Here is a 14,935-nt window from a genome sequence, read left to right on the forward strand (position 1 = left end):
CTAACGTTATTTCTTTCAAAAATGGCGTGGTAGAAATTACTGTCAACACATACTGAACAGCTCACGTTATAGACAGAAGCATGCTACATGGCAGACCAATCCAAATTCATCGTCCAGCCCATCCATTATCTCAGCCAATCATGGCTAGCTCGAAGGTTCCTGTCTTTTTCCGTGGCTAAACCAACTAGACTCTTAATTTAACAATTGTATTTGTATTTATGGATGGAATACAAGTTTGTTATTAAGGCACATGAAAGTTCACATGTTCCAGAAGGCATTTCTGCCAAAAAACGCATCTTGATAAAAAAATATATTTTTATGTTCAAATGCCGCTCCTGTGAAGTGGTGATGTGCGACATACGCCTAGTTTACTGAAACGAGTCACAAATCTGCACCCCAAATGGAACCCTATTCCCTTTATAGCCCTATGGACTCTTGTTTAAAAATAATGCAATATATAGGGAATAGGGCGCAATTTGGGACGTAACCTAAAACTTAAGTAGAGTAAATTGATGAAAACAGAGCGGCTAACCACACAGTCTTCTGGCCTAATCAGCGTTCACATGCAGTTCTAAAACATCTTACATTGCGGTCTTCATAGTGATTAGCGATTAAGCACTTCCCCCAATGGAGAAGGAGTCATTATGATTTAAAAGATTGCTGAACCAAATCCCCCCTTTAGTGGTCTTATTGTATTTCAACTGTAATCAAAATCCATAAACTAAGTCGCTTGTCAGCGAGCACTTAAACCAGAGATTACATGATCACTGGCATCCATATGAAGCTTTTAGACAGAAAGACACAGGTCTTGGTATGGACCCAAGAGGGGGCTCAAACTGAAATCTCTCACCTTGTACGACTGTGACAAGACTAGCTGATGCCAAGTGCACTTGAAAAGTCTCTATAAGAAATGGATCTACCATTTGAATGTTGAAAAAGTACTTTAAAACAGTAATGTTTCTGGTGATGCGCCCCTAGGCTATTCTACTTGTGGTCCTCTGTAGCTCAGCTGGTAGAGCACGGCGCTTGTAACGCCAAGGTAGTGGGTTCGATCCCCGGGACCACCCATACACAAAAAAAAGAAAAAAAATGTATGCACGCATGACTGTAAGTCGCTTTGGATAAAAGCGTCTGCTAAATGGCATATTATTATTATTATTATTATTACTTAACTTATGACAGCGGTTTACAACTCAGGCCCTTAAGTTCCACAGTCCTGTTGTTTTTTGTCTCTTCCTGGTGCTTCTGAACGGCTGTATTGTGGACACACCTGGTTTAACAGGTAGAAATCAGTGTCAGAAAAATAAATCTGCAGGATTGCAGCCCAGTCTGGTTTCAGACAGACAGCCTTCAAATCACATCACATTATTGGTTTCCATTTTGTCTTGATCCACATTGTGGTCCTGTCTGTCTGCTGTGCAATGCATGCTGGGAGCGGCCCGCTGAGAGGACTCTTTGAGCCGAGAACACACACACACACACACACACACACACACACACACACACACACACACACACACACACACACACACACACACACACACTGAGGAGAGAACACACCACCACCAGAACTTCTGCATAATTTACTGTTCATACCCCACGATGGGGCGGTTTGGAACCGTCTGTGAAATTGGGCTTATATACCAGGCAGGGAGAAGAAAGATATTATAGACGGAGCTGCTTTCCCTTTTGGAGAGCTGCCCTGAAATAGCTTTGAAGACTGGGCTTTCTAAGATAACCAGCAGAGCTTCCTTATTACGCATTAATGGTCTTATACAGTCTCACATAGTTTTGTGTAGGCCTACAGTCTGTTGCTGTTGGACAGTAAGTCTTTTATGTTCCTATTAGTTGAATTCAGTACAAAAAATTAATCAATTCATTACCAACCATATCCGTACTGTTCATGATTATGGTTTGAATCACAACTTGAGAAATGCATTGAGACATTTTTTAGGTTTAGAGTGAATCATACACGCACACAGATATAAAAACAAGGTGGTGTGTGTACCTTAATACCTCAAGCTAAGATTGAGTCTTTTCAAATGACAAATTACAACACACCTTTTTGTGGAAAAGGGAGAATAACATAGTTCCAAAAGAATGAGGGTTATGTTGGGGGGTCTCTATACCATATCCATATTAATAATGCAATGATGCAATGCAGATGGCAGACTTCCCATATATACTTAGTGTACAAAACATTAAGAACACCTGCTCTTTCCATGACATAGACTGACCAGGTGAATCCAGGTGAAAGCTATGATCCCTTATTGATGTCACTTGTTAAATCCACTTCAATCAGTGTAGATGAAGGGGAGGAGACCGGTTAAAAAATGATTTTTAAGCCTTGAGACAATTGAGACATGGATTGTGTGTGCCATTCAGAGGGTGAATGGGCAAGACAAAAGATTTAAGTGCCTTTGAATGGGGTATGGTAGTAGGTGCCAGGCGCACAGATTTGTATCGAACTGCAATGCTGCTGGTTTTTTTCACGCTCAACAGTTTCCCATGTGTATCAAGAATTGTCCACCACCCAAAGGACATCCAGCCAACTCGACACAACTGTGGGATGCATTGGAGTCAACATGGGCCAGCATCCCTGTGGAACACTTTCGACACCTTGTAGAGTCCATGCCCCGACGAATTGAGGCTGTTCTGAGGGCAAAAGGGGGGGTGCAACTCAATATTAGGTAGGTGTTCCTAATGTTTGGTATACTCAGTGTACAGTCTCCGTTGGAAACCATTTAGTCTCACTTTGGGTTGATAATTTGTATAAATGGATTAAGGCATTAGCAGAACTGAGTGAGCATAAGAGGATCAATAACGATCCCTATCTCAATGGCATCATCCTGCATCATTTGTCCTCCAGTTGCCGCACTGAAGTAGATTATCTGATTGATAGTCAAAATTATGATAATGAAGTTCTTTAAATAGATTTGTCAGGCTTCAGATGTTGATCTGATGACAGTGTGTGGGTGGAAATCAAACAGTAATCTGAGTAATCTGACAGACACTCCTCTCTCTCTGCAGACCTCTTCATCTGTTTGGGACTGATAATCTCTTATCGCCTGGATATTTAATCACCCGTCTTTACCATCTCACCAAGTCTCATGATTACATTGTGTGATACTCTGTTTTGATCATTTTAGCTATACATTTCTGATAATCTGAGCAATAATATGGATTATAATATGAATGATGTAATCTGTGATGATCATCTGTGATGGTAATCTGGGATTATAATCTGTGTGTCCCTGCAGGGCTGAAGATCCGGGAGGTGATGATCAACGTGTCTCGTCAGCAGGTGGAGGATTTCCACGGCCCAGAGGACTACTGGTGTCTGTGTGTGGCCTGGAGCCACCTGGGCACCTCCAAGAGCCGCAAGGCCACCGTACGCATCGCCTGTGAGTAGCAGAACCATACCAGCAGAGAGAGAGGGCGAGAGAGAGAGAGAGAGAGAGAGAGAGAGAGAGAGATGGGGGAGGGGTAGTGAGTCAGGGAAGATGAGTAGATGAGAAAGACAGAGAGAGAGAGTGGGGGGGGGAGTGAGTGATTGATTGAGGGAGAAAGAGAGAGGAAGAAAGCAGGCGGAAATAGATATATTTGGAGTCAAAGAAACATAAAATGAATCATTTTGCCTAAAAGAGAGTGCTGTTTGATCTAATCCCAGAAACTCTGATGAATTGAATCCTGTCTCCCTTTCTCCCTCCCCTCTCCCAGACCTGAGGAAGAACTTTGAGCAGGACCCCCAGGGGAAGGAGGTGCCCATTAAAGGCATGATTGTGCTGCACTGCCGTCCACCAGAGGGAGTGCCTGTCGCTGAGGTAAGGCCTGCATGTTTCAACTCACAGTATACACAGATTTTCATAATAATTTGCTTATGACAAGTGTTATAATGCATTATAACAGTCTCAAGTTGTTTTCTTGCCCACAAAGTATTAATCAGTTATAGTTATTTGTCAAAGTTGGATTACTACTACAGCATCCAAGACACATCTATATTTCTCTATTTAGAGTTGAGAGTGGCAGATTCTCCCCATTTGAACTGCTTCCACTAATAGCCCCATTTCCTTCAGCATCTGAGTGACTGGCTTTTGTTATGTGTGTTTACCTCCAAGTGGAGATGTAGATATGGTAATATAGGCCTGCTGTATACTTGAGGCAATATCTATCTCCTCGCGTCCACACGTTGTAAAGTGGAGGTTGTAAAGTTATGACTTAGGTGCCATGGATATATTCTCAGTGTTGGTGCTCCTCTCTGGTCTCATGTCACTTTCATCTTCAGGGTGAATAAGGATGTAGGTTTTCACTGGTTAGTTTACTTTCAGTGGCATGAGTGGTATGAGAGGTGTGTGTGTGTCTGCGTGTGTGTGTGCGTGCATGTGTGAGGGTATATTAGTGTATGTGTGTGTGTGTGCAAGTGGTTTTGTGTGTCAGTATTTCTGAGTGTCCTTTCTGTCAGAGAGAGAGTGTATGTCAAACCGTGTCTAGTACATTTGGATATGTATTGGATTGCCTTGGATTGGAGTGTGTGTGTGTGTGTGTGTGTATGTGTGTGTGTGTGTGTGTGTGTGTTTGTGTGTGGTGCTCGTGTGTGTTTGTGCCTGCCTGTGTGTGTGTGTGTGTTTACGCCTGTGTGTCTATGTAATGAATGATTCAACCCACACAAATAGTCCGGTGCTGTAGCACTGGTCGCCCTCCATGCATTGTGGTCATCAAATAGGCATGTCCTCATGCATTCATGAATGTGACTCCAGCTAAGGAAGAGAGTAGTTAAATAATACATAGTAGAAATCCAGCCGTTTATCCAACATGGCTCTCATGCAAGAAAATACTCACATCTACAGACGGAAAGCAACCCTATGAACATCTCCATGTGAATCTGCGGCATTACTATTACTTAACTCCCTCTCTAACCAAATGTCACTTCATGGACTTTACCACCCCCTGTTGAGAATGTAGCTCTGAAGACATTGTGGCTCAGAGGGAGGTTCAGAAACTGTTTAGAGTTGAAGCAAATGAGGCCGCGGATGCAATCTGATTAGCCGAACTACTGTGTGTGTTTGGCTGTCGAGACTTCGTTTACTTTGGCCATGTTGTTAATTTGAACGCTGTTTCACATTTTGCTGCAATTTGCATAGTACTGTGAGTTCATGTAAACACATTATTGCTACTGAGCTAATACAAGCACTGCACATTTGAATTAACATTTAATAACATGCCAACAGTTCACCCTCATTTATCTATGCATATGCAATGGGGGTGATTTTCCAAGACATAAAAAGCAATGCGCTACATATCATCATAGCATCCTCACGTGCCACATCTCTCCCAGCTAGCACATTTGGTTCCCTGGAAGTTGTGGGAACGTATGTTTTTGTTTTCACATTGGTTGTGGGAACAAAGCCATACGTTTCCTGAACGGTAAAACTAAACGTTTTTTAAACGTTCTGAGAACAGAAGTGAACATTTTGCCTGTTCTTGGAATGTTTATTTTTAGGTTGCAAGGAAGTTCTGAGAACGTTTTACTCTGGTTCCTTGAAAGTTTTCCTGTGAGGTTGTATCAACTCTCTGAGAATGAAAATTATAGGTTATTTGGAGGTTTTAGAATAACTTCCATAAAACTTAAATTGAATGTAGCTTATTTTGGATTGACATTTTTTTTACTCCAAGCACAGCTAGGACACATGGAAATTCATTTCCTTAGGCATTAATCATGCAAACGCATTTCTTTTTTATTGTGAAACAGCATCAGTGAGAATGAGTCCACTGCGTCACCAGGATGGAGCTAGCATGCCATCATACAAAGCTGTTCATTTTAGTATTTTCAAACAGACCCCATTTCAAAGGAAACAAGCACTCATTAAGATCAGTTGTGGCCAACTAGTGGGCGCAGCCAACACACCTGAACACACCAAGATAGAGGCTAGAGAGAGTTTTGTAGATGCTCAGAATGGAATGTACACTAACGTTCAAGAGTTTGGGGTCACTTAGAAGTGTCCTTGTTTTCGGAAGAAAAGCAAAAGAAAATGGTCCATCAAAATAACATCAAATTGATCAGAAATACAGTGTAGCCATTATTAATGTTGTAAATGGTTATTTTAGCTGGGAACGGCTGATTTTTAATGGAATATCTACATAGGCGTACATTGGCCCATTATCAGCAACCATCAGTCCTGTGCTCCAATGGCACGTTGTGTTTGCTAATCCAAGTTTATCATTTTAAAAGGCTAATTGATCATTAAAAAAACCTTTTGCAATCATGTTAACACAGCTGAAAACTGTTGTGCTGATTAAAGAAGCAATAAAACTGGCCTTCTTGAGACTAGTTGAGTATCTGGAGCATCTGCAATTGTGGGTTCGATTACAGGCTCAAAATGGCCAGAAACAAAGACCTTTCTTCTGAAACTCGTCAGTCTATTCTTGTTCTGAGAAATGAAGGCTATTCCATGCGAGAAATTGCCAAGAAACTGAAAATCTCGTACAACGCTGTGTACTACTCCCTTCACAGAACAGCGCAAACTGGCTCTAACCAGAATAGAAAGAGGAGTGGGAGGCCCTGGTGCACAACAGAGCAAGAGGACAAATACATTTGAGTGTCTAGTTTGAGAAACAGACGCCTCACAGGTCCTCAACTGGCAGCTTCATTAAATAGTACCTGCAAAACACCCGTCTCAACGTCAACAGTGAAGAGGCGACTCCAGGATGCTGACCTTTAGGCAGAGTTGCAAAGAAAAAGCCATATCTCAGACTGGCTAATACAAATAAAAGATTAAGATGGGCGAAAGAACGCAGACACTGGACAGAGGAAGATTGGAAAAAAGTGTTATGGACAGACAAATCGAAGTTTGAGGTGTTCAGATCACAAAGAAGAACATTTGGGAGACGCAGACCAAATGAAAAGATGCTGGAGAAGTGCTTGATGCCATCTGTCAAGCATGGTGGAGGCAATGTGATGGTCTGGGGGTGCTTTGGTGGTGGTAAAGTGGGAGATTTGTACAGGGTAAAAGGGATCTTGAAGAAGAAAGGCTATCACTCCATTTTGCAAGCCATGCCATACCCTGTGGACAGCGCTTGATTGGAACCAATTTCATCCTACAACAGGACAATGACCCAAAGCACAGCTCCAAACTATGCAATAACTATTTAGGGAAGAAGCAGTCAGCTGGTATTCTGTCTAAAATGGAGTTGCCAGCACAGTCACCAGATCTAAACCCTATTGAGCTGTTGTGGGAGCAGCTTGACCGTATGGTACGTAAGAAGTGCCCATCAAGCCAATCCAACTTGTGGGAGGTGCTTCAGGAAGCATGGGGTGAAATCTCTTCAGATTACCTCAACAAATTGACAACTAGAATGCCAAAGGTCTGCAAGGCTGTAATTGCTACAAATGGAGGATTCTTTGACGAAAGCTAAATTTGAAGTACACAATTATTATTTCAATTAAAAATCATTATTTCTAACCTTGTCAATGACTACATTTCCTATTCATTTTGCTATATTTCCTATTCAAACTCATTTCATGTATGTCCCAAACTTTTGAACGGTAGTGTATATGTTTTAAAATAACGTTCTTAGAACATTCTCTGAACATTGCTGAAGTTTTCTTGTGTTTTATGGAAAGTATTCTTCATGTTCTGAGAACGGAATGTATGTTTTTAAATAACATTCTTGGAACGTTCTCTGAATGTTACTCAAGTTTTCTTGTGGTTTTTATGGAACGTTTTCTTAACGTTCTCGGAACAATTTGAGAACATGACTTTAAATAGAACCATGAGGAAACCTGTGGTAAACGTTATGCTGAAGTACTGAAATTCCCACAGAAGAATGTTGTTTCTTAACATTCTTGGAACAATTTGAGAACATGACTTTAAATAGAACCATGAGGAAACCTGTGGTAAACGTTATGCTGAAGTACTGAAATTCCCACAGAAGAACGTTGTTTCTTAACATTCTTGGAACAATTTGAGAACATGACTTTAAATAGAACCATGAGGAAACCGGTAAGAAATGTTATGCTGAAGTACTGAAATTCTCACAGAAGAATGTTGTTTCTAAACATTCTTGGAACAATTTGAGAACTTTAAATAGAACCATGAGGAAACCTGTGGTAAACGTTATGCTGAAGTACTGAAATTCCCACAGAAGAACGCTGTTTTTTAACATTCTTGGAACAATTTGAGAACATGACTTTAAATAGAACCATGAGGAAACCTGTAGGAAACATAATGCTGAAGTACTGAAAATCCCACAGAAGAACATTGTCTCTTAATGTTCTCTGAACTATTTGAGAACATTCCCAATTTGAAACCAGTTGGAGAACGTTCCTAGAACATTACCAAAGTAAAAATTAAATGTAACCATGTTTAAACTTTTATAAACTGTTCTGTTAAAGTAATGAAATACCAAGAAAATCTAGTTTTTTTTGTCAAGTTCCTTAAATGTGCTGAGAATGTTCCAAAGCCAAGCAACTATCCTGCACCATTCCCAGAACATTGTGGGAAGGTTGTATGCAAAATAACCATAGGACAACCACGCTCTCACCAAGATCTAAGAAATATATGGTTCTCAGAACGTTATGTGCTAGCTGGGCTGTTTCTCTAGTCCGTTCCCTCAAAGGGAATACCAACTGAGGGAGACGCCAGAGCCGAGCAGCTCCACAGTAAAACATTTTAACCATCAGAGAGTAGGCTATGTGAACTGGGCTGCTGTGTGCATGTTTGCATGCCAGTGAACAACAGACAATGTCACTCCATCTGGCTCAGTAGTAACAAAGCCAAAATGGCATCCGTGTAGAAGTCAGTGGCTGCCTGTGTCCCAGAGTACAGCAAGTGGGGTCTGCAACTGGAGCTGACACATCTGACACTAGATCCTAGATGGCTCCATCTTCAGTACCTTCAGAAAGTATTCAAACCCCTTGACATTTTCCACATTTTGTTACGTTACCGCCTTTTTCTAAAATGGATTAAATACTTTAAAAACAGAAATACATGATTTACATAAGTATTCAGAAACCATCTCTGCAGCACTCCACCAATCAGGTCTTTATGGTAGAGTGGCCAGACGGAAGCCACTCCTCAGTAAAAGACACATGACAGCCCACTTGGAGTTTGCCAAAAGGCACCTAAAGACTTGCAGATCATGAGAAACAAGATTCTCTGGTCTGATGAAGTCAAGATTGAGCTCTTTGGCCTAAATGCCAAGCGTCACGTCTGGAGTAAACCTGGCACCAGGATCAAGGGAAAGATGAATGAAGCAAAGTACAGAGATATCCTTGATGAAAACCTGCTCCAGAGTGCTCAGGATCTCAGACTGGGGCGACAGTTCACCTTCGAACAGGACAACAACCCTAAGCACACAGCCAAGACATCCCAGCAGTGGCTTCGGGACAAGTCTCTGAATGTCCTTGAGTGTCCGGACTTGAACCCGATCGAACATCTCTGGAGAGACCTGAAAATAGCTGTGCAGCGACGCTCCCCATCCAACCTGACAGAGCTTGAGAGGATCTGCAGAGAGGAATGGGAGAAACTCCCCAAATACAGGTGTGCCAAGCTTGTAGCGTCCTATCCAAGGACGCTATAAAGTACTGAGTAAAGGGTCTGAATACTTATGTAAATGTTTCAGTTAATTTTTTCAAATAAATGTACTAAAATGTCTGAAAACCTGTTTTTGCTTTGTCATTATGGGGTATTGTGTGTAGATTGATGAATGGAAAAAACAATTTAATCCATTTTAGAATAAGTCTGTAACTTAACAGAATGTGGAAAACGTCAAGAGGTCTGAATACTTTCCGAATGCACTGTATTTACACCTGGCTGCTCTGTGGTAAAGTGAAAAGCATGTAGCTAAAGCTACAATGGGTTCCTATCAGAGCCTAGATGGTTCCTTTGTACACCTGGTTGCATGATAGATCCGTGAGAAAATAATATTATTTTGTCATGTTTAAGTCGTTTTAATGAGAGGGATTAAAGGGAACTCATGTTGCAAATTTAACGCAACAGGAAGTGAAGGATCATCTCCGGTGAATAATGAATGTAGCATAATGAAAACACAATTAGAGTATCAGCCGCAATGAAAGGCCCATATTAACTGTCAAGAAGACGATCACACAGATTACTCAAGGCAATAAAGGAAGAAACTTTGGAGAGGTGGAGAGAAAAAAATACTTTTCAATAACTTTGTTTTATTTTTTATTTTTTCACAATCATTAGGCTTCGTATTAAGCGCCCAATCATCCCCCACCAAATTGTAATGAGTCATTAATCAAGTTGGCTGATCCAAAGTCATTTCAAGTGCTTAAAATGTAATTATTCACTGATAAACATAACATTTGGAGAGACGACGGCGAGATAAGACAAGGACACACAGAGGGTTTAGCGCGCTGCCGCCACTGCCCCCGCCACAGCAAAATGTCGCTGTCACATTCCAAGAGCTCATTTGTTTAATGTGATTTCCACGAAAGTCATCAAAGCATCAACAGGGACATGTCAGCCGGACATGATTGAGGGAGGAAGGGATGGAGGGGATGTAGAGATGGAAAGGAGGGAGTGATGGAGTAGGGGGCTTGTTAATGAAATGCAAAGTTAATCGAGTTGGATGGAAGGAAACGGGGATATCGCCGCAGTGTTTGGTAATTGCCCTCTTGTCGCTTTCACTTCCACTTTAAATGAATGTAAATGTGACGGCCAGTTGCTTTTTTGTTTCAGAGTGATAGAGTTATTAGTTATTACACCAGTTTTGGCGTATGTGCTAATTGGAATGACCTGATTGGCCCTTAGCTTTGTTGTTGAGTCAAGGTCAGGACGTAGTAGCTACGGCTCCTTTGGCTCATCCTCTGCAAATGAGCGACGCGGGTGTCAACACTCTCATCTCTGCATCTTCAAACAGCTTCAAACCGTCACAACAAATATCAACGCCTCCCTACAGTTCAATTCCCAACGTGGGGGTGCCAGACACTCCACCCCCTGCTGGCTCGCACCTGTCATGACACCAGTTGACATAGCCGCACCCTGTACCATGACACCCCCGAGGACTCTCTGTCTGACCAGTCAAACGATAGGGGTTATCAAGACAGACTGCCACACTGTCAGTATGAGTTAGTCCAGACAGAACAGACACCACAGCAACAGATGAGAGACAGAGGCCATGAAAAGTATTGTGCTACTTGTTTGTGGAATCAGTTAATTAGGCTACTTTTAATTAATGTATAATGCATTTCCATTTCATATGTTTGTTCTATTTTTTAGCGCCTTGAGCTGAGGACATGTGTTTTACCAATTAAATTATTTTTAGCTACTGTTAGTAAAGAAACATGGGGAGACAGCATCAATACAGCATCCTGGGTTTGAGGTTATACACACATGCATGCACACACCATCATCATCTGCAATCAATCGATCACACACACCATACACACACACACACACACACACACACACACACACACACACACACACACACACACACACACACACACACACACCTCAGAGTGGGCATGGCTCAACCCAGTGCTGCTTGATGCCTTCTAATTGGAACAAATGTGGCAAATTACTGTAAACAAATCCATTTCCCATCCTCCCCATGCTTATCAGTCTGTCCCTGCGCCCTTATTACCGCCCACCAGTGCTCTATCCCCCACCCCCAACGGCCAGACTCAGGGATTGTCACCACAGAATTCAAATCACTGCCCTGGTTTACACTGCGCATTGAGAGAGAGAGAAAGATACAGTAAGAGGGAGAGAGAGAGAGATGAATCAAAGCAGCAACACCACAGAGCGATGGAAAGATAAGGGAAGAAGGGGAACAGAAAGAGCGGATCAGCAAAGTCATCATTAGAGAGAGGAAGAGAGAAATAATACACTACCGGTCAAAAGTTTTAGAACACCTACTCATTCAAGGGTTTTTCTTTATTTGTACTATTTTCTACATTGTAGAATAATAGTGAAGACATCAAAACTATGAAATAACACATATGGAATCATGTAGTAAACAAAAAAGTATTAAACAAATCAAAACATATTTTATATTTGAGATTCTTCAAATAGCCACCCTTTGCCTTGATGACAGCTTTGCACACTCTTGGCATTCTCTCAACCAGCTTCATGAGGTAGTCACCTGGAATACATTTCAATTAACAGGTGTGCCTTCTTAAAAGTTAATTTGTGGAATTCTTTCCTTCTTAATGCGTTTGAGCCAATCAGTTGTGTTGTGACAAGGTAGGGGGGTATACAGAAGATAGCCCTATTTGGTAAAAGACCAAGGCCATATTATGGCAAGAACAGCTCAAATAAGCAAAGAGAAATGACAGTCCATCATTACTTTAAGACATGAAGTCAGTCAATTTGGAAAATGTCAAGAACTTTGAAAGTTTCTTCAAGTGCAGTCACAAAAAACATCAAGCGCAATGATGAAACTGGCTCTCATGAGGACCGCCACACGAATGGAAGACCCAGAGTTACCTCTGCTGCAGAAGATAAGTTCATTGGAGTTAGCAGCCTCAGAAATTGCAGCCCAAGTAAATGCTTCACAGAGTTCAAGTAACATACACATCTCAACATCAACTGTTCAGAGGGGACTGTGTGAATCAGGCCTTCATGGTCGAATTGCTGCAAAGAAACCACTACTAAAGGACACCAATAAGAAGAAGAGACTTGCTTGGTCCAAGAAACATGAGCAATGGACATTAGACTGGTGAAAATGTGTCCTTTGGTCTGGAGTCCAAATTTGAGATTTTTGGTTCCAACCGCCATGTCTTTGTGAGATGCGGTGTGGGTGAACAAATGATCTCTGCATGTGTAATTCCCACCATAAGGCATGGAGGAGGAGGTGTTATGGTGTGGGGGTGCTTTGCTGGTGACACTGTCTGTGATTTATTTAGAATTCAAGGCACACTTAACCAGCATGGCTACCACAGCATTCTGCAGCGATACGCCATCCCATCTGGTTTGGGCCTAGTGGGACTATCATTTGTTTTTCAACAGGATAATAACCCAACACACCTCCAGGCTGTGTAAGGGCTATTTTACCAAGAAGGAGAGTGATGGAGTGCTGTATCAGATGACCTGGCCTCCACAATCCCCCGACTTCAACCAAATTGAGATGGTTTGGGATGAGTCGGACTGCAGAGTGAAGGAAAAGCAGCCAACAAGTGCTCAGCATATGTGGGAAGTCCTTCAAGACTGTTGGAAAAGCATTCCAGGTGAAGCTAGTTGAGAGAATGCCAAGAGTGTGCAAAGCTGTTTTGATGTCTTCACTATTATTCTACAATGTAGAAAATAGTTTTAAAAAATTAAGAAAAACCCTTGAATGAGTAGGTGTTCTAAAACTTTTGACCGGTAGTGTACATGACTAATAAAGACAAATGGTGTGATAGAGAAAAATAAGTCTAATAAGCCTGTTTTATTTGTGGATATATAATAAATCAATTGGATATTTGAAAAGAATGATAAACAATATGGCTTCCTTTTCTGGTTTAGCAGGTTCTTAGTACTGACCCTCTCTGTTGAGTTGACTTCATGTTGTGTGTAGCAGAGCTGGAGAAAATATAGTTGGAAAGGTAACATGGGGGTTGATTAGGCATTGAAGGCCAGGAAAAAGTGTAGAGAGAAAGGAGAGAGAGAGAGAAGGGCCACCAGCATAGTTTCTCTCAGCGCTCTAGAGCAGAACTGTGAAAATAGTGAAATTAAAAGCACATGATGAAAGACTTCTCTGGCCATCAAAGGAAGAAAAAAAGCCACTTGTGACAACATGACTGGTGATTTATTGATTTCTCTGCTCACATTCGTCTTTCGGGGGCACTGCCAAAGAGCAAAGCAATCTCGGAGATTGGGTGTTATTGGTTGTTCTGGTGTTCCCCTGGTGAATGGACACACACACACACCAACAGGGCTCCCAGTGGGGTGGGGAGAGTTTTTAATCCTCAAACACACAGTCATAAATCAAGCCTTGCTCCTAGATGCCCTGGCTAGTCGCTCATTGAGGACCTCCAGCCAACGGCGCATTCATTGCAATTTACAGGGCCAGCCATGCAATACAGGGAGGGCATCAGTGGAGCGTCCCTTTAGTTTGTAATTCCTAATTACTTTAGCTCGCAACATGGCTGCTGAATTGCTAATGGTCGGAGGGTGTGACCCCGCTGAGAGCTTTGCTTTGATTGGTTGAGGGGAGGCTGGGAGTCCCTCTGATTGGTTAAAGGGAGGCTGGGAGTCACTCTCATAGGCTGATACTAATAGTGAGGGTAAGGTGGAGGTTAGAAAGCCTACTTTGTGCCAGTTAATTGTATGGAACATATAGTGTTGTACATTGGGTCATAGACATGATTTAGCCTACAATGTTGCTCCAAACCTACGTTGCGTTGCGTGCAAGTATTATTTTGAATTGAACTATCAGCAGCCTCACTCCCATTCTGTTTGGTGGATTTGAGATTTTGACCAATGGCAGCCTCACTCCCTGTTAATCTCTGTTGTTCAAGGTGGAGTGGTTGAAGAATGAGGAACCGGTGGGCTCGGACGGGAACATCGACACGCGAGCGGACCACAACCTGATCATCCAGGAGGCGCGTCTGTCCAACTCGGGGAACTACACGTGTCTGGCTAGCAACATTGTGGCCAAGAGACGCAGCCTGACTGCCACTGTGGTCGTATTTGGTAAGACAACTGGGTTGGAATCATTAGGTCACATTGTAGCAAAACATTTCAAAACATTGTGCAACGGTAAACATAATTAAGTGTTTCTTATTGGACAACTTCAGGTAGTCCGTCCCTGTTTCATTCCGTTTTCTTCCATTTCGTGCCTAATGAATACTACCCTTCTCTATGGAGCAGACCATATGGAGCAGACCATCAATTACTTTGAACGTTTCATTGAGTCTGCCTTGAGGGACAGATAGGTAAAATTTGTACTCTTCTAATTAGGTCCATTACGCAAAGACAAGCTCAAT

The 14,935-nt window shown here is 42.0% G+C and overlaps 1 protein-coding gene across 4 annotated transcripts in view; it reads left to right on the plus strand.

Moving 5' to 3' along the window:
* The window catches only part of LOC121582606 (netrin receptor UNC5D-like), a 330,437-nt gene that overhangs the window by 275,190 nt on the left and 40,312 nt on the right, over nucleotides 1-14,935 (plus strand). For all 4 annotated transcript variants that reach the window (XM_045225089.1, XM_045225090.1, XM_045225092.1 and 1 more), the window contains exons 3-5: nucleotides 3,261-3,404; nucleotides 3,721-3,824; nucleotides 14,468-14,642. In XM_045225089.1, coding sequence (XP_045081024.1) covers nucleotides 3,261-3,404; nucleotides 3,721-3,824; nucleotides 14,468-14,642 — 423 coding nt within the window. The remainder of the gene's footprint in view (nucleotides 1-3,260; nucleotides 3,405-3,720; nucleotides 3,825-14,467; nucleotides 14,643-14,935) is intronic.

This window comes from Coregonus clupeaformis, chromosome 15 (assembly GCF_020615455.1).
Source record: "Coregonus clupeaformis isolate EN_2021a chromosome 15, ASM2061545v1, whole genome shotgun sequence".
NCBI classification, from domain to species: Eukaryota; Metazoa; Chordata; class Actinopteri; order Salmoniformes; family Salmonidae; genus Coregonus; species Coregonus clupeaformis.